At 39.7% G+C, this 21,348-nt stretch overlaps 1 protein-coding gene across 7 annotated transcripts in view; it reads right to left on the bottom strand.

Moving 5' to 3' along the window:
- Positions 1-12,792: 12,792 nt before the first annotated feature.
- PRIM2 (DNA primase subunit 2) overlaps positions 12,793-21,348 on the bottom strand; it is a 308,890-nt gene continuing 300,334 nt past the window's right edge. For all 7 annotated transcript variants that reach the window (XM_048845207.2, XM_048845211.2, XM_048845209.2 and 4 more), the window contains one exon: positions 12,793-13,432. In XM_048845207.2, coding sequence (XP_048701164.1) covers positions 13,205-13,432 — 228 coding nt within the window. In that variant the 3' untranslated portion in view covers positions 12,793-13,204. The remainder of the gene's footprint in view (positions 13,433-21,348) is intronic.

The following is a 21,348-nucleotide window of genomic DNA, read 5'->3' as shown; positions in this document are numbered from 1 at the left end:
GGACAGAAGAGATGCAGCAGGTCCAGAGGAAGCTAAGGGGAAAAAGCCTTTTGTGGTGAAACTACAGGGGTCCTGGAGGGAGCAGGCAGTTCTGGCAAAAGTCTAATGGTGTCCTCCACTCTACTCCTTCTGTCAAGCGATGAAGCAGCAGACCTCAGAACCAGTGAAGCCTGCCTCTTCCTGGAGACCTTACATTTCACACTCGGATCCAAGGAATGATCAGGAGCAGAATGGTGCACCTCAGCTACCACAGTGACAGTATTCACTGGAATCAAAGGAGGGCCTGGAATAGATTCAGGAACTGGAGGTGGAGGCAGGGATTTTAACAGCACCAGATCCACAATGACAGACAAATCCATCTCCCTGGCTGGAGAGACTAACGGAAGGAGAGATATGAACCTTGGAACCAGCACTACTAACAGTGTCTGTTTTGTCTTTGGACCTCTTTTTTTTTCTTTTCTTTATTTTTTCTTTTTCGGTGCAGAGACAGCTGGAGCCAAAGACATAAGCGGCCCTAGATCCAATACTCCGCTCAACTACATGCTGTTTTGTCCCAACATACAGACCAGAACCAACCATACTCTCAAAACCACAGATGCTCCATTGGAATCAGGTGGATCTGAGGGACACAAAACTCTAGAACTAGCACTGCTGAGAGTGGCCATGTTATCCCTTGGCTTTTTCCCCGGAACCAAGGCAATTGATGCCAACCCTGAGGCCTTCAGCTCTGAACCGAGAGGCCTCAGAAGCCTAGTGGGAGCAGGAAGAACTGAAGCCAGATCTTAGAAAGACTCTGACTTTCTGGAACTCTTTAACTGCTTAGACTTTCAGGGAGCCACAGGAGCTGAAACTGGCCTCTTGGACCTTGGATCCAAAGACAGTACAGATCCAAAGGGACTAGCCTCATGGGCCTCCTTAAGCAGCAGAACTTATAGTTGAATCTACCTATCCTTGCAAGTGTGTAAAGGTCCAATAAATGGAACACCCAGAAGAAGAGTGGCCTTCTCCCAGGCACTTGAGGCATTGCACATGGCCATCAGGGACGATAGCTAGGCACGATGCACACTGTTTAAAACCCAACTTTATGTTCAGCTTTGGTTCTACCATAACCTGGAACCTACAAAAATTAAATATACACTAAACTATCAACAAGAATTATTGATAAAAAGGAGAAAGTCTCCAGATCCAAACATATCAGAGTGTTTTATTTCCATCCAGGCATGCAGTTGGAAGGAACTGAGGTGGGAAGAGGGCGCTGCACCCCCTTATATAGACGCACTCTCAGAATATTCAGATATGAAGAGAAAGGGAGGGAGCACAAAGGTGCTGCAACAGACATTGATAGGAGAAGGTTCTATCATAAGGCACCACAAGGCAGTGCAGTACCTATAGGTAGGAATATGCAAAGTCACTCGAAGAACTATCAACACTTTAATATAGTTTACTTTTCACTCTTGTATGCTGTTTCAATGTTTATACTATTCAATTTAGATAATAACAGATTTGTCACTTTCACTTTCCGTTCCTCATATCCTATCATAATGACACAATTTTGAGAAGCAAAGACTTTAAAGGAAATATTTAAATTCAAACAAAAACATTCTTAGGTATTAAAAACACAATTCATGAAAAAAATTCCATTATTAGGTTTTGTAAAGTCCAGTGTTCTTAAAACAATCACCTTCAGGCTTGACATAACTCTGTCATAGAATCATAGAATATCAGGGTTGGAAGGGACCTCAGGAGGTCATCTAGTCCAACCCCCTGCTCAAAGCAGGACCAATCCCCAATTTTTGCCCCAGATCCCAAATGGCCCCCTCAAGGATTGAACTCACAACCCTGGGTTTAGCAGGCCAATGCTCAAATCCTTTTAATATATTAAGTTAGTAGTGGGTAAGTCTATTATATTCAACTGTGACAAGTTTTAACACAGAGATTGTCTAATTAACTACCGCCCCTCTCTTTAACTATCACATGGAACATCTCTTCTCTCAATCACATAACACCCCTGGGGCAACTACAGCAATTGCTTGTACATACAAAAGTAACATTAAGAAAGTAACTGATTTTATATTTTTTTAGTGGTCTTTCCAGGATATTTAGTAGCTGAAAAAAAAGAAAACCTAACCGAACAAAACCATCCAGTCTATGCAGGCACAGCTTCTGTAGACCACCAGTGTTCAATGATCCATGGTTGGAGAAACTCTGCTGTAGCTATTAAGACATTCAACTTGTAAAAAGTGCATGACATGTTTCTAACCAATAGGACTTACTTTCCACTCATTTTGCTTCTACTCTCTATCCAAAGCTATGGGCTGACTCTCCGGGGTTAATGCTCACATTGAACTGAGGGCCCTCAGCAACTTGCAGGATTGGACCCTTATTGAATATGAAAAGAAAACTTAGATACGTAGATTTTAAGGCCAGAAAGACAATTATGATGATGTAATCTGACCTGCATCATGCAGGCCATTGAACTTCTCCCAAAGATTCCTGCATCAGCTAGAACATTTTTGTATGGATTAGAGTTCATTGGATTTTTTTTTTTAACTATAAAAGTTATGTGATGATAGACGGCAAGGACTATGTCTTCCATTGTGTTTTACAATGCCTCGTACAATAGGGTCTTGATCCTGATTGTGTCTGTGGTGTGCATCTATAATATAAATAATTAACTAATAATGTGATACTATGCCGAGATTTTTTTAAACAAGTAATATGCAGGTTATACAGGAAGGATATATATTTTTGTTTTTTAGTATGACCATGCTAAAAATAAAACAGTTGAAATTAATTTGCATATGGTTCCCTTGTTTCTTGGGTTCAGCTATTCTACCCTGAATATTGTAGCTATCCTCTTTTTCCTTATTATTAGTCTATCAAACTTCCTGTGCAGGAAAACATAACCGTCATGGGCCATTTTACCATACTGATGCTGAGGAGAGGATGTAAAGAGCATGCCGAAGAGGAGTTTTGTTTCATTCCCCAGATCATTCTCTAGACACCTTTTCTTCCTTCACCAAAGTGAGTTTTATATTATAAGAGATAGAATAATGGTTTTTAGGGAATTAATTTGTAGAAAGGCAGGGGTGAAATTTGTGATGGTACAAGGTATTAAATATTTTTGATGTCAAGGTGAAGCACTGTTGGCAATGGTACTAAAATTGGAGATTAGATTTAGCAAGACAGACTGATGTTCTCAGAATGATCTATCAATAGGAGAGGTTCACTGACAACACATGGTTGGCTTTTGACTCAGAAGGAATGGCAGAAGAGGACAACGATTTGTGTGAGATGGAGGATCAGCGTGCTGGAGGAGCAAATACAAAAGAAATAGCATGACATAAAAGGCAGTAGTACAGTGACAAGCACCATTTACTCGGTTAACATGAATTAAGGTATGGTATTTCACAGTGACACTCCTAGAAATTGTGATCAGTAACTCAAGTCATGAGTAAAAAAGGGAAAGATGTAGAAAGGAGATGAAGAAGCTGTGTCCAGCAGAGTTTAGGTAATAGATGTCACAGAGTAATTCAGAGGATCTACGGTCCAGTGAAATGAGGAAGAGAAAAATGTGAAGGAAAAAAATAATAGAGCAGTACTGTAAGGAAGGGCACGTTATTCAAAAGTACTGAAGTTGAGCCTTGTGTAGCTGTGCATACTTGAGGGAAAGATGTGAGAGAAGTAATAATGAACTTAAAAGTAAGCTCAGACATCTTACTTGGAAACTTGGAGATATTTTCTGATATACTACTCTGTTAAAGAACGAATACATTCAGCAGCAGGATCTTAGCAAAGGAGGCTGAGATTACCTGGGTATTTAAGTTTGGTGAGTTTTGCATAGGACTATTATTAGTGATGGTGAATGAGGCAAGGGATATTGGTAGAGAACAACCAGCAATTTTTCAACCATGTGAGCAACCTAATTGGTTTCCTAGCAATTGTAAACAGGTTTGACCTTTCAAGTATTTGAGTGGAGGATAGGTGAGGACCAACATCTACTTATTCACTAGTGGGATATTCTTATCTGCATACTAAGCATATTAATTTTTCACATTTTAATTATGTCAGTCTTTACCAGCAAAATATAAAAGATTTAGGAGTTAGCCTCATTTTCAGAAAGTGCTGAGAATTCCCCTCTGAATTTTTATTGGCACACTCCCACTTTTTGTACCAAGGACATGAATGAAAATGTTAAACAAGATTGGGTTCCAAGACTGATTCCTGAGGAACTCCACTAGTAACATCCATGACCCATTGTAGCCTCCCCTTTAACTAGTACCTTACTACCCACCATTCAATTATTGTATCAATCCCCATCTTCTCCAATTTAAATAATAATTTCCCATGTGGAACTGTATCAAATGATTTACTGAAATCCAGGCAGATTAGATCTGCTGCATTTCCTTTGTCTAGAAAGTCAGTTATCTTCTCACAGGAGATGAGGTTGATCTGGCACAATCTATCTTTTGTAAAACCATATTGTATTTTATTCAAATTACTGTTTACTTCTATAAAAAGAAAAGGAGTACTTATGGCACCTTAGAGACTAACAAATTTATTTGAGCACAAGCTTTCATGAGCTACAGCTCACTTCATCAGATGCATTCAGTGGAAAATACAGTGGGGAGATTTATATACATAGAGAACATGAAACAATGGGTGTTATCATACACTGATGAAGTGAGCTGTAGCTCACGAAAGCTTATGCTCAAATAAATGTGTTAGTCTCTAAGGTGCCACAAGTACTCCTTTTCTTTTTGCGAACACAGACTAACATGGCTGCTACTCTGAAACCTGTTTACTTTTATGTCCTTAACTACTTCCTTTTTCAAAATTTGTTCCAAGATCTTGCATACAATTGAAGTCAAACTAACAGGCCTGTAGTTTTCTGGATCACTTTTTTTCCATTTCTTAAAAATAGGTACTATATTACACTTCTCCAGTCATATGTATGACCCCCCCAAGTTTATGGATTCATTAAAAATCCTACCTATTTGGCTTGCAATCTCATGTGCCAGTTCCTCTAATATTCTTGCATGGAGATTATCCAGGACCCCCGATTTGGTCCCATTAAAGTACTTGAGTTTGACTTCCACCTCAGATGTGGTAATTTCAACTTCCATATCCTCATTAGCCACCCTGTCACTACCCCTAAGTACCTCATTACCCTTATTAAACACTGAGGAAAAGTATTTGTTAAGGTGTTAGGCCATGCCTAGATTATCTTTAGTTTCCACTGTATCCTCAGGTTCCACATCTTTCCTTGTTTTCTTTTTATTTATAAGGCTAAAGAACCTTTTAATATTGGTTTTAATTTCCTTTGCAAGGCCCAACTCTGCTTGGCTTTTGGTAGTTGTCACTGGTTCCCAACGCTTCCAAAAGGGAGCTTTCCTTTCTAATGCACTCCTTCCATTCCTTGTAGACTTTCCTTTCTCTTACTAACCTGTTCTGATGCTTGTTTACCCAATTTGGTCTGCAACCCTTCCCTATGATTTTTTCCCCTTGCTTGGGATGCAGGCTTCAGATAATTTCTACAATTTTGACAAAGTAATTCTAAACATCCTCCACCTTTAGATACTTGAGTTCTTCAGTCCAATCCACTTCCCTAAGTACTGTCCTTAATTTTTTAAAGATTGCCCTTTTGAAATCAAGGACTAGTTATAGACCTATTTTTGTTTATTCTTCCATTTAGTTTAAACTGAATTAACTCATGATCACTCGAATCAAGGTTGTCCGCCACAACTCATTCTTTTATGAGGTTCTTGCTACTTACCAATACTAAATCTAAAATGGCATCACCTCTTGTTGGTCTGGTGACTACATGGTGAAGAAATCTTTCAGCAATCACATCCAGGAATATCTGGGCCCTATCATTATTAATAGCACTTGTCCTCCACTCTATATCTGGGAAATTAACGTCTCCCACAATCACACAATTCCCAGTACTATCTATTTCATTAAAAATTTAAGATGTCCCTATCCAAATCCAGATCAGACCCTGAGGTCTGTAGCATTCCCCAAACACTACCCCAGTGGAGCCTCTGTTACCTTTTCCCCGCAGTGATTTTGATCCAAACAGATTTCATTTGATCTATACCATCACTTCTAATCTCTTTACAATCTACCTCATCATTAATATTCCGTGCTACTATCTTTATTTCTGTCTTTTCTGAACAGCACATGCCCTTCAATCCTGTACTCCAGTCATAACTATTATTCCACCATGTTTCTGTTTTCCCTATAATATCTGGTTTTAGTTCCTGCACCAGTAATTCTAGTTCTTCCATTTTGTTACCCAGGCTCCTTGCATTGGTGTACAGACACTTTTTTCTGCTTAGTTTCACCCATATTCCTCACCCGATTAGGTACAGTCATTCTACTTGCAGTATCATCTGCCTGACTGTTAAGTGCCTATACCAATGATGCTATCTTTCCTCAATGTCAATTCTCCTTCCCTCTGTTGTTCCTTTCTTTATTGCTCTTACTTCATTTTCCTGCAGCTCAATATTAGCATCAGGCATGGAGATTACATTAATATCTCACAACCATTTCTCTTGAATTCCTAGTTTAAAGCTCGTTTAATCAGTTGTGCCAACCTCCATCCCAGAAGTCTATTTCTCGCTCTACTCAGGTGGTATCCATCCCATGATAGCAGCCCTCCATTCATGATTGCCTCCAAGTGGTTGAACATCCCAAAGCCCTTCTTCTATCACCATATTGCCTGAGTCATCTGCTGACCATCATAATTTTTTCTTGCCTTCTCTCTCCTCCTCTTGGGAAAAGTAGAATCCCACTGAAGATCAACTGAGCCTCCCTTTCTTTAAGCATATTCCCCAGCCTGGCATAGTCTCCCTTGATGCATTCCAGCAAGAATCTAGCAGTATCATTTGTTCCCCCCAAAGGACAATGAGTGGATTCTTTCCTGATCCCATTAGTATCCTCTTCAGCCTCAGGTTCACAGCCTGTATCTTAGCTCCCAGCAGACAGCACACCCTGCTGTTCTAAGGATCCGCTTTGGTGATAGGCCTGTCTGTTCTTCTTAGTAGGGAGTCCCCAGTCACGTAGACCTGCCTCTTTCTATTCTTGGTGCAATTCTCCAGTTCTCTCTGACTGCAAGTGTTCTTGTCTTCTGTTCTCAGTTGCAATCTTCTCTGAGTCAGCCTCTATTCTCCTGGAGCTCCAAACTCTGGCCATTTACATTGACTTCTCTTCTTCTTGGAGGACTAGCTGCTCTTCTCTTCTTCCTTGCCCTCCCACCTTCTGTTACTGCCTGCCATCTCCTTTCATTTCCCAACTTAGCAAACTTGTTCCTCAGTTCTATTTCTTCTTCATTTTTCTTCTGCCTTGTGTAATGTTTCCACTGGCCACTTTCCTCATCCAGGACTCTACCCTCACAGTTCTCCAGTCCAGCTTCCATCTGTAAGTCTGGAGCATAAGGGTATGGAACAGCTTCCATATGAGGAGAGATTAATAAGACTGGGACTTTTCAGCTTGGAAAACAGACAACTAAGGGGGATATGATAGAGGTCTATAAAATCACGACTGGTGTGGAGAAAATAAATAAGGAAATGTTATTTACTACTCCTCATAACAGAAGAACTAGGGGTCACCAAATGAAATGAACAGGCAGCAGGTTTAAAACAAACAAAAGGAAGTATTTATTCACACAGCAAACCTGTGGAACTCTTTGCCAGAGGATGTTTTGGAGGCCAAGACTATAACAGGGTTATAAAAAAAGAACTAGGTAAGTTCATGGAGGATAGGTCCAGCAATGGCTATTAGCCAGGATGGGCAGGGATGGTGTTCCGAGCCTGTTTGCCAGAAGCTGGGAATGAGCAACAGGGGATGGATCACTTGATTACCAGCTCTATTCATTCCCTCTGAAGCACCTGGCATTGGCCACTGTCAGAACACAGGATACTGGGTTAGATGGACCTTTGGTCTGACCCAGTATAGCCATTCTTATGTTTCCTTCATCCTCCTCTCTCCTTCCCTCCATCATCCAGTCAAATCCCCTTGAAAACTTAACCATAGCTTCTACCTGCATCTCCAAACCTCGGATCTTGTCTTCCATCAGATCTATCAGGTAGCACTTCATACAAACAAAGATGAAGTTCATTAAAGTCATAAACCTGTCCATAGGAAGGTAAGCTCTGGCTGCTATGGTACCCAGAGAAGTCCCATGAAGTCAATTTATTGTACTGGGTTCAAAGTGGGCTTTTCAATACTGAGTTGAAATCCTAGCCCAGGGATCGGCAAGCTGTGGCATGCAGCCCATCAGGGAAATCCGCTGGCAGGCCGTTGACGGTTTGTTTACCTGCAGCGTCCACAGGTTCAGTCGATTGCAGCTCCCACTGGCCACAGTTCGCCATTCCAGGCCAATGGGGGCTGCAGGAAGCCCCCATTGTGAGAGTCAGCATCCTGAATTTCTGTGATTTCACGAAGGCATTTAGGAATTAAGATATAATATCAGTCTCCATACCCAGTTCTTTTTTTGGAAAGTACATGGAATAGAAACCTTTTCCTTTGTGCTGGACTGGAACTCATTCTATGCCCCCATGTGTAGGAGAGAGATGACTTCCTGTCTCAGCACGAGTTTGTGCAGTGGGGGGATGGAGGTAAGATACATTGAGTAACCTGATGTTATGGCCTCCAAAACCCATTTGTTGGAAGTAATCTGTTCCCTGGAAAGTCAGTGTCCAAAGATGGGAGGTGGGTATGCCTTCCTGAGGCCACTGTTTTGGAGTGCCTGGAATATGCCCTGGCAACTGGGGGAGACCCCTGCGTATCCTGTAAGGGCAACTGGACAGTGCAAGTCCCCAGTGACCTCCTGGCCAACCACTTGATGGTACTCCTCTGACCGGATCCATGGAAGGGTGGAAATGTCTAGAGGAGTAGTGAGAGTGGCTCCAAGGGTGGGAAGAGTAAGACCACATCTCCAGCTAAGAAGAGGATGAGTCTCCTTCCACTGACTATGGGAGTGCTGTTCCCAACAGTGCCAGTGATGAATGCCAAGGGGGTGAGGCAATCATAGCAGGTTTTCCCTTTAATGGTACTGAAGGGCGAACCACCCTGGGTAAGCAACTGAAGTGTGGGTCACTCAGGGCATAGCCTTATTGCAGGAAACGCAGGGCTGGAAGCCTAGTGACCGAGGCATTTCTTGGAACAAGGAATCAGCTGAAAAACTGATAAAAACTGAAATCTAACTACTTAGCTAATAACTTTACTAAAACTATTTATAATATACAGAGGAAAGTCCATTGAGGACTTGTAAATGCAAGAAGAGCAGTTCCAGTGACTGTCACAGGGGCTAAGAAGAAACTGAGGGGGTGTGGGTTTGGCTGGGTGCCTTATACTGGTGCTAGAGCTACCCTGATGGATACCGCTGAGGTAAAAATTTTCAGCGATTGTGCATGGGTCGTACATACACCAACAGAATGTGCAAAGAAGAAAATTAGATTCAGTTTGAGGAAGGAAAATGGAGAGGAAGGGGAAGCAAGGAAAATGGAGAGTTATCAGAAGGAAGGATGGATGTAGGGAAGGTACTGACAGCAATAGATATGAGAACAAAGAGATGCCTGGTGAAAGTGAAACAAGCACTGAAGTGAGGGAAGAGTATAATTAAAAGTAAATGAGTTATCTCACATTGAGCACTATTTATTTTTGTGACAAAGTTGGAGAAGGAGGTTATAATGCACTGATTTTATTAAGATTATCTGCAATGGCAAAAGTCTTATGAAGTTCAAATAATTTGCTCAAAAGAGAATCACTTCACCATTCTGAACCTTTATTACCTTGATCAAATTAAATGACAAAATGTTTATTCTGAGGGGGGTTTCAGAAAACTGGGAGCTCTTAAAAAAACGGTTAAGTGTAGAGGGATTGAAATATGTTTTAAAGGGCACACGCTTTCTGGCTTTTTCCCCAGGAGCAATTTCTTAAATCCTGAGGAGGAAATGGCAGTATCTAGGTGGGGGAGTGATTTCAGTCTTTTTAAGATAAAAGCTTCCAGAAAAAGTAAACCGTTCTATTTAAATAAATGCCAATTCATTTTGACTCTACACAGGAATAATGCCAGCTTTGAAGTATATGAAACCCCTTTCAAAGCATGAAACAATTTGACTGTTTTTAATGAACATTGCAATAGATTAAAACTTTAAATTCCATAATCTTTTACTGCAAAAGATCTCTATTTCTCTAGCATTTATTTTTTCATTGAAGAGGGAGAAAATGCACTGCAAAGACAACTTCCCCTAACTTCCTCCCCACAAAAAAGTAAAATGGAGACACAGCCATTCTCTCAATTTATCTTCACACCAATAGATTGTCTTTCCCAGAGGAAAACAGTTGTCAAATTATTCAAGCCCACCATGTTCACCAACAGAATAGCTCCATATTTGCATACACCAATGGCAGACAAGTCACAGAAAACATTCTGTACTAATCTGTTATATTCTATCCCCAACATTACAAAAGAAACCTAGTAAATTGAACTAATTATCACAGTAGTTTGAGGCTTCTCAATTCTTTTTCTTCCAGCTGCAAGGATGTCCTCAGAGTGAATCTAGCATTCAGAGCTGCTGTCAAATTCTCTCTTTAAATGGGCACTTAAATGTAATGTTAAACTGATGTCTGTGGAAGACCTTGATTAAATTTGCAAATGGTATACACTACTCCAAATAGGAAGTTTAAAATTAGCTCATTTTATCTTTCAAGCTTAAAACCCAGAAGTGTTTTTTTAAAGGTTGCAAAGTACCACAAAAGTTGACTTGCAAAGTACAATTTGCAGAATCACTGTATAACAGTAAAAGAAGATTATAATAAACAAAATATCTGCAAAGTCCCTATGTATTAGGAAAAATAGTTTAAATCCTAAAGTTCTTAAAAATTTTAAATGAATAATATATTTTTTCACGGCTGAAAGCTCATCTTAGAGTCATCTGGTACCTCAGAATCCTTATCTTTTGACTTCATAATATAGTTTATAAATAGCAGTAAAAAGTTTACAGAAAATGTTCTCCATGATTCTTTTATGTATTTTTCAATTAGATGTTCCAAAGGAAGAAATTGTGATTAGGGCAAAGGGGGTGGCGGGAAAAGAATACCTAAAACCACATGAAATAAAGTATCGAAGAATCTCTGCTAAACATGTCAGAAGATTTAACCAGCTCAACTTGCCAGTTTATTCACCTACTCTTATTGTCTTTGCCTTTTCTATCTCTAACAGTATGTATAATCACACAGCCTTTTTTTTTTTCCTCAGTGAGGTTACAAGACAACAGAAGTTTAAAGATCTCAAAACCATAAATTCTTCTGTGTCCAAACGTGTGAAAGAAGTCTTCTTTATTAGGCACTTTGTACACCATCCAATTCAAAACACTCTGCTTTCAAAGAAAAACCAAAATTGTCAAAACCCGTGAAGTATGTCTTCTCTAGCCTCCAAAAGAGCAACAAAAAGGCATAATTTCAGTATCTTGCTAGTAACATCACTTGCATGCAGTAATCTGTTTTTTTCAAGAACGTTACTATTCTGATCCACCTGAGTAATCATAGAATCATAAGAGTGGAAGGGACCTCGAGAACTCATCTAGTCCAGTCCCCTGCACTCATGCCAGGACTAAGTATTATCTAGACCATCCCTGAGAGGTGTTTGTCTAACCTCCTCTTTCACACACTCCCTGTGACTTTAAGCAAGCCACTTAATCTCTCTGTGTCCATCTATAAAATGGTGACACTACACCTTCCTCACCAGGCCCACTTTGTCTGTCTTGTCGATATAGACTGTAAGCTCTTCAGCACAGAGACTCTCTCTTACTAGGTGTATGTCCAGTGCTAAAACCAACAGGGTCTCCAACTGCTACTGAAATACAAAATCTTCATTTCTATCTTCTTCTTCATCTAATTATTAGCATCATACCTATTTTAGGGACCTATGCGTTGCTCCACTCAGGCCATGTCTATACTACCGGCTAAATCAGCACTGCTATGATCGATGCAGCAGTGTCGATTTAGCGGGTCTGGTGAAGACACACTAAGTCGATGGAAGAGCGCTCTCCCATTGACATCTGTACTCCACCTCCTCTAGAGGCAGAAGCTATGTCGACAGGAGAGCGTCTCCCATTGACACAGTGTGGTGCAGACACTACTGTAAGTCAACCAAAGTTATGTCTACTTCAGTTACGTAATTTACATAACTGAACTAGCGTAAATAGATCAATTTACAGCATTAGTGTAGACCAGCCCTCAGTGTTGCAAGGCCAAGTGACTCCTACTGCTAAGTTTGGTTTTCAGAAATGACATAGGCAATTAGAATCCTAAGTCTGATTGAAATTTAATGAGACTGAGGCTTCTAAGTGCCTATGCCACTTTTGAAAATGAGATTTAACCACCTAAATCACTTAGGCTTTGGCACCACTAACTGAAACAGTACCCAAATACCTTTAAAAATCTGGTTCTTAGTCTCTTTGTGCCACAGTTCCATATCTATGAAACTGGGATAATTGTACTCCCAGTTTGTAAAAGTACAGCTGTGAGAATACAACTTTAAAAGACTGTAAGTTGCTCAGATGGTAACGAAGGTCACATGCATACTTTAGATAGAAAGATCAGAATTTTTATAATGATCTGAGTCCTTAACCACCAAACCACAGACTGTAAATAAATACTACTAATTGGAGGTATTCCCCATGTCCCAAGAAATAATATTCCTTAAAAAAGATATATCTGTAAATATGATTTAGGCAGCTTGCATTACTCTAGAAGTGTAATTGAACAAGAAAATATCACAAATTTTTACATTTCAACATATGTTTATTAAGAAAAAAAGTGAAGAGAAAGCTATATAAAAATGAGTATAAGGTGGGAAGATGGGTTACTCACAAAATGCTTATGAGCACAGAAACAAGCAGAACAAGTCACAGAAACTGCAATATCATTCAGATTTAGGAACTAACTTTCGGTTCCCATGCCCCAAGCAGTTAAAAATTGACTGCACTTTGGAACTGATGTGCTCTATCTACAAGGAAAAGTACTGGATATAATTACAATGTATGTATCTCTTCTTTCCTTTCATCAGCCAACTTAGAGCGTTACAGGCCCAAGCTATCCAGAAAGCCAGGTGCTTACTCTCTTACTGTGAGGGAAAATGTTGCTAAAATTATAGGGAAGTAACGAAGGGTAGAAAAATAAGCAACAAAGCTTCTCAGTCCTCAGTGAAATATGCATCCAGTCCCTCCAGTTCTGTATCTGCTTCTGTGTTTGAAGAAGTGGGAATGGAACATGAATTTGTTCTTTTCTGACTACTCAGTTTTTGCTGGGAGCTTTCTGGTTCACTTGGTTCTTTCTTCACTTCTCTACCACCACTTAGTAGCTTCTGACTCTCTGCAAAATATTGATTGGGATGATTCAAAGAAAACCCAATATCATCAACCTGTACACAGAAGGAAAGGAAAAGGAATTATTACATGGTATTTCAAAAGATGAATTTTAAACAGATGAACTCATTCAGTAGCATTAGCCATTTAAGTAGTTTAGCTTTTAAGAAAATGGGTGTAGGGGAAATCACTTTGCTGATACTTGTCTGATTCAATACTATCATGCCAAGGATCTAAGTGCAACACAAACCTCCTCCTATATTTTAGGAATAAAACATGATTGTTTTAATATTATTATTAAATATATTATTTTAACATTGTCTTTCTTGTAATGTTGCAGGAACTACATATAAATATCAATAAAACATGCAAAGTAACGTAAGTGTGGAAACTACACAGGTTGTTACAACTTCACCTGGTGAACCCATCCTACTCTTTACATCCATTTTTTTCTCAATTTTGGGGGTGGGCTCCAGACTAGTCTAGGGTGAATGGGCCAGAAGGGAACAGCAGTAAGGACAAAGTTTCATGAAACAAATCTGGATTGGCTGTCAATACAAATGTGAGACCATGGGTAAAACAGTAGATCCACCTCTGTCTGTACTCTCACAGCAGCCCTTTATAGATGTTGACCACTGACGTGATTTATATTCAACAAGGCAGCAGGCTGAGGCAGAAAGCCCATGGCCCAATCTTGTCTGTGCTCTACTGGCACGGGGCTAAGCTGCAAGGACATGTGTGATCCAGCTCCATGGAATCCCAATGGGCCCCTGTCCCACACCAAACAGCACGTGGGCTTCTGATTAGTTGGGAAGAATGAAGAGAAACTACTGTAATGTGCATTCTATTTTATTTTTAATTGCTTTTTAAAGTCAGGCATGTCTCTTCATTCAACTACTATAATGATGTATTTTGGTTTGTAATTGTTCCTATTAGTAAATTCTCTAGTCATTTACACAATCTGAAAAACAGTTAAACAGTTATCATTAACATTAAAACATTAAAAATAATCTTCCTCTATGGGCCTTTCACCATCTTAAAAGCAAGCTACTCAGCCGTATCCATTTCACAACATCACTTATAACCCCTATCCCTCTTTTCAGGTGCTTACAAGCTTCAAACATCTACCAAAAAGCCAGATAGTCTTTTAAAAGGAGCTCTTAGTCAAGTTTTCCCCAGCATTCACCTTTTCACCCCACCATCATTTTCCCACAAGCCACAGAAAAACCAGGGAGAACAGTTAAAAAGATCATCAACTTTGGGATCTGGTGAACCAAGGTAGGAGGGAAAATTCTAAAGCTAAGAGCCACCAACTGGGAATTCTTGGCTGCCAATATCCTCCCTTTTTGTACTAGGAAGAGGATGTTGAGGCAAATGCCATAATATCATATGAGAAAAATTATTTAGGACTTTATAGGTCAAAATCAACACTTTACAGCTCATCTATAAGTCAACTCAAAACCAATGCAATCATGTAACACTGATGTAATTTGCTCTTTGCATGAAACATTGCGGAATAAGTGCAGTCACATTCTGTACTAGTTCCGAGTTTTGAAAGGTTTTAAATTAGACTGTATTATAATAATCTAGCCTTGATGAGAGAAAAGAATGGATAACTGCAGTGAGGTCCTGCATAAGAAAGAAAAGGTCACAACCTCCTTGCTAAATATATGATGAAAAGCAGTATTAGCAAGTGCAACAGCCTCAGTATGTAGGAGCAATTGGGATTCCAATAGGACTGTCAGGTTGAAAATCTTAGGGTACGTCTTCACTGCCCGCCAGATCAGTGGGCAGCAATCGATCCAGCGGGGGATTGATTTATCGTGTCTAGTCTAGACGCGATAAATCAACCCCCGAGCACTTTCCCATCAACTCCTGTACTCCAGCGCCATGAGAGGCACAGGCAGAGTCGATGGGGGAGAGGCACAGGCAGAGTCGATGGGGGAGAGGTAGCAGTTGACTCATCACAGTGAAGACAGCACGGTAAGTCGATCTAAGTACGTCGACTTCAACTACGTAACTTAGATCAATCCACACACACCCCCGCCCCACTGTAGACCAGGGCTTAGGAACAAGTAGGGGACATACCCACCTCTCCCCTAATTTGGAGGTCTGATTAATCTCTGATATTTCTTCTGGCTATTTTCCCCATTCTCTGTATTATGTGGGTGACTCCTAGCCAGCCTACGCCAGAAGGGTCTGAAGAGAGAACTATGGAACTGAGTGTCTCATCATACTGAAGGCCACTCAACCCAAATCTCTTTACTAGCCTTCTTATTTTATCCATAGAATCTCAGTTTGTTTTTCTGGATAGTAACTCCTTTTTCTTCTTTTATAAAAAATTAGAACAATCTATGAAGCATCTGCTTGTATCAAAATGAAGCTGCAAGATGAGACTGAAATTTTCAAAGATGACTTTGGAATTTACTCACACAACTCCCATTAAATTCAACTGAAACTTGTAGTCAGCTTTTAAAATCTTAAAAGTAGTCTCCACAAACTTCTCCCCCATTTTAAAGTTGAAGGGTACTGCTGAGTCTTTCTAGAACTTCATCAGCTGAAGGAAATTCTGCACTTCTGCTCTATTACATTTTTACTGCTTCTTCTCAGTCTATTTCCCCAAAAATAAATTTCCACAAGGATTTTTCTGCATAATAATATACTGCTCTGATGGCACAAAAATTAATCTGAGAAATTAATGGCTTCTTTGATCCACAAATAAAAAAACAGGAGCACATATTTACGTTTCCTTGCTTTGTGTGTTTAGTCAGACTGTGTTACTTTACGAAAAATATTTATTTTGTCAGTAATCTAGTCATTTGAAACTTTTAAAACTTGTACCAATAATTCTTCCTTAAAGGTTCTTTGTGTCTTCAGAAGTTAACCAACCAGTAATAGACTGAAATTGAATTTCTTCAGCAAGTTTATCAGTTTCATTTACAGATGCAATTAATTCAGCATATAAGGAAAAATAAAACTGTACATGATGTACTGTAAAGAAAAGATGAACTTATAATCTATATTGAGCCAGAGTGAAGGGCATTTTACTTTAAACAAATCTGTTTATTTCATCTAATAGATGATATCAAACATTTCCTTGAATTCAACATATTTTCCTCACATTGACCTTCACGCAAACATTGGTCTCATATTTCTACTGTAGCAAATGTGGTTTTGAAAGGAAGTGAGGCAACAGTGTTGCACCTCTATGATCTTTAGGTTTTAATCAAGTGGTTTCCAATGACAGCTGATAACCAGGCAGCTGGTATTACAAAAAAAGCCATATGGAACAATCATAGTGTTACAGCAAATGGTATCAATTAGCTGTGGTTCATTTTCAAAAAACTTTCACTGAAATGAGATTTGATCACAAAGGACAATGAAAAGCAAACATACATTCTCCACCCTCCCTGCTTTAAATAAGCAAGAGGATAGTGACATTCATTTTCCAAATAAAGTAGTGAACCGAGGTGGTTAAATAAAATTAGAAATGTAGTAATATTAAAACATCAATATCTGGCAAGTTATAACAAAGTTGACAGTTATCTCTATAATTATAATAAAATATATTTTTGCTTACATTTTTAACATCACGTACTGTAACTATACAGATCTAAAATGTTCTGTACTAGAAAGTTCACTAAACAGTTATACTCACAAAGATTTTATGGCATCAGGCAAGAATAGTAAATATTTACAAATACTCAAGAATAATGTTTTTCAAAAAAGACACTAATTTAGAAATAAACTGCTGTAGTACCAATTGCTGGAGAAGCGTCACTCATGCAAATTAGGTAGGCATTAATTAATTTAATTTAATTCTTGTTCAAGATGCGTTAGCCACTTTATTATTTATCTACATGCTAAACTGAGCCCTTAAAATATGTTTATTTAGACTGCTCTTGAATTTTGGCATGCAATCTGATTTCAAAGCAACCATCATTTTTATACAACTGGCACTATGGCAGGCTGCCTATAATCTATCAATAATTAATAGTTGATTAATTCATTAATCAGTGTGGTTTTTCTTTAAAATTAGTACAGCTTGTCCACATGCAGCTCAGACCTCTAATTTCTTCGGTAAGGAAATATGCTTCTCCCAATATTTGAATTAAATATTATTTCTATGGTGATTGTGTAAAGGCATTTCTTTGCATTCTGCTACTTTGCTATGGTTTCTCATTTTCAGTCTTGTATATTTTGTATGACTGACTCACTTGCACTTCCTTTCATATAAATAAGGCCCTACCAAATTCACAGTTAATTTTGGTCAATTTCTCAGTCATGGGATTTTAAAAATCATAAATTTCATGGCTTCAGATGCTGGTCCTGGCTGTACTGGTGAGGGATGGGACTTCCTCTTCCCCTGCAGGGGCCACTCCCAGGGCAGACCCACCTTCAGTAACCTCCCCCGGCTGCAGGAACTTCTGCAGCTGTTGGATGGGTGCCCATTTCTGAAGGCGACACCACTGCCAGCAGCAGCACAGAAATAAGGATGTCATGGTATGGTTTTGCCACCTTTACTTTTGCACTGCTGCGGACTCTGGCACTGCCTTCAGAGCTGGGCAGCCAGCCACTCTCCGCTGATCTCCAACAACCCAGCTCTGAAGGCAGCGCAGAAGTAAAGGTGGCAATACTGCGACCCCCCTGCCCCAAACCCTCTTTTGGGTTGAGACCCCTAGTTTGAGAAACACTGGTCTCCTCTGTGAAATCTGTACAGTATAGGGCAAAAGTATACAACAGTCCAGATTTCACGGGGAAGACCAGATTTCATGGTCCGTAATACATTTTTCACAACCATGAATTTGATAGGGCCCTAAATATGAATCAAAAACCACAGCCAACAACAGTCTAAAATGGTAAGTCATAAACGAGAATATGAAATAATTTATTTCAAATTCAAGTAAAAATCCTAGTATCCAAATAATCTGCTCAAATTTAGCCAAGTTACAAGCCTCTGAAAAATTGACAACATTCTCAGTAGAGGCTTGTTAGAGTCTGGCAGCTAAATTCTCTGAAAATTATTTCTTCACTGGGCATGTTCCATCCCTAGGCTATAGGTGCTGAGTAAGACTTTTCCTACTCCTGGTTTGTTCTCCTGGTTGCTAGAGCCACTGTGGCACTGGCTACAGAAACTGAGAGCTAGGAGACTGTCTCATCTATGCTCTCAGTGTTCCCACTGTTGGTACTCCAGGCATTGTGGAGGTGTCAGGGTTCCCTCCTGACTCTGAACTTTAGGGTACAGATGTGGGGACCCACATGAAAGACCTCCAAAGCTTATTTCTACCAGCTTAGGTTAAAACTTCCCCAATGCACAAATTCTCCCTTGTACGTTGGATTAGGTAAACGCTACCACCACCAAGTAATTTAACAAGGAATCAGGGAAAGGACAACTTGGAGTCCTATTCCCCCAAAATATCCCCCCCAAGCCCTACACCCCACTTTCCTGGGGAGGCTTGAGAATAAACAAGCTGAGCCCAGACCAGCCTTGGTTTTTTTAGGATACTAAAAAAACCCAATCAGATTCTTTAAAAAAACAGAACTTTATTAGAAAGAAAAAAAGTAAAAGAAGCACCTCTGTGAAATTAGAATGGGAGATAATCTCACACGGCAATTAGATTCAACACACAGAGAATTTCCTTTGAGGCAAAACCTTAAAGTTACAAAAAGAAAAACTAGGAATACATCCTTCCTCTCAGCACAGAGAAAATCACAAGTCAAAACAAAAGATAATCTAATGTATTTCTTTGCTAAATACTAAGGAGTTGGAGTGCTTGCTTTCTTGTTCTGTCTCTGGCAAAAGACACACGGAACAGACAAAGCCTTTTTCCCTCCCTAGATTTGAAAGTATCTTGTCCCCTTATTGGTCCTTTTGGTCAGGTGCCAGCCAGGTTACTTGAGCTTCTTAACCCCTTACTAGTAAGAGGTTTTTGTGCCTCTGGCCAGGAGGGATTTTATAGTACTGTATACAGACAGGTGGTTACCCTTCCCTTTATTTTTATGACAGGAGGAAAATGAGGAAGCAACCTGATTGGAACAGAGAGGGATGACTAATGAGAAAGGGGAGTATTTACAGGAGCTAGAGGGTGAGGAGGAGTAGAAGTGGGAGGAGGCAGTAGTGAGATGATGTGGGGAAGGGAAAGGAGAGGGGAAATGGAGGGGTTGTGGCTAAGAGCAGAGAGCTTTGGTGTAGGGATGGAGGGCATATAGCCACAGAAAGGGAGGGAGGCAGTGGCCAGGGGACAAGATATTTGATAGGAATACGGATGAAGAATGGCAGGATGTAGGACCCCTACAGATGTCAGCCCTATTAATAAAAATTATGAACACCTTTTTTGGATGCAGATATCTGATTTTTGTACAGTTTTGCCTCTAATAACTAGAAGAGTTCACTTCTGCCTGGTATCCACCCATTACTTTTGGGGCTGATATTGAATAAGCCTAGTCCCATACCTTCTGAGCGGCAGCTGAGCGCTAATGATCTATTAACCCCCTTTTTATTGTCTTATTATGAGGCAGCTCAGTTCTCTTTGCTCCAGTCCTATTCAGCTCCTCTGTCACCCTTCCCTTAATAGGCTCGGTTCTCCTGTGCCTGATGTCTCAGACCAACGACAGCTTCCCTGTTGTCTGGGGGCATAAAACTTGACTCTTACTTACCTAAATAGTTCTTTCCCTTGTTTTAGGGCCTTTGGCAATACTTTTTCAGTCTGTTTGCAACATAGTAGAATTAAAATGAAGAAGAAATTATAAGAAAATATAAATTCTCTCATTAGAGATAAATAATAAGCTGGACTTCTGCAAACAGTAAGCTGCAAAAGCATGGTCCTTAGGCTAGAACAAAGAGTACACAGCTTTGGAGAGGGAATATATATAATATATAAATTGGGGCTGTGAGACAACTATTGTGGGTTTACATTTTCAGACTCCTACCTTGTAAAGTAATATAGGAAAGAAATAGTAACTACAAACTATTTATCCAAGGAAGGGAATACAATCCCAAATAGATTTTAGATACATGCACTGGAGATTTAATAAGAAATAATGGCCTAGTGTTGCCAACTCTCATGATTTATCACAAGTGTTGCAATATTGGCTGGCTATCTTAAAGCTCCAGCTCCCAGATTCTGGTGATTACATGATAATTTCAGCTTTCATTTAAAAGATAAGTTTCTCACCCCCCAGGGTTGCTGAGAACTCAAAAACTAGAAGTCAAATAAAAAACCCCCACAATCAATTATTTTTTAAATATCTGATGATTTTAAGCAAATCTTATGAGTTGGGGGGGGCACCCTGATTCATGGGTTTTTTTAATGTTTGGGATTGGAAATATGGAGTGCATTTGTGTAAATATCTTTATGGATGAGATCACAAATGAGGCATGTCAAAAGTAATTTGAATGGTGTAACTAAGGACTTCCTCAGGGACATAATGATATCACAAGAAACCTGACACCTGTAGGTCTATTTCTCTACTCTGACTCTTTGACAGTCTTCCCAGAAAGAGGAACAGGGAAAATGGGGGAGCTGAGGATTGGATGGACTCTAGTAACGTGAAACTTCATGTAAGTAATGCACACTTTATGTTTTGCTTTAGTCTGATTTTCTCTCACTATTCTTACTATTGTTTTTACTACAATCTTGGTGGTATTAATTTGAGAATTCTATGCAGACTATCCTGAAGAGGAGGATCAACTTTCAACATCTAATAAGAGGTTGATGGAAGGGAGGATGGAGCAGTTTAGGATTCTCAGCCAAAAGGACATAGACTAAGGAATCCTCTCTCAAGGGGTGTTCGTATTGTTTTCAGGAATACTATCCAATAAATACAGGAGAAACACCTACTTACTATGTTACAGCCCTGGCTGGATACTCACCAGGATGCTATGTTTGAATCCACCCACTGGATCTCCACATGTTCTTCAACTTACTTGCCAGAAGCTAGGCATTATCTCTGGGTGCCAACTCCCTGTTTA

This window comes from Caretta caretta, chromosome 3 (genome assembly GCF_965140235.1).
Source record: "Caretta caretta isolate rCarCar2 chromosome 3, rCarCar1.hap1, whole genome shotgun sequence".
Classification (NCBI taxonomy): Eukaryota; Metazoa; Chordata; order Testudines; family Cheloniidae; genus Caretta; species Caretta caretta.
The sequence above is the reverse complement of the archived record's forward strand: the minus strand, read 5'-3'. Positions and strand labels throughout refer to the sequence as shown.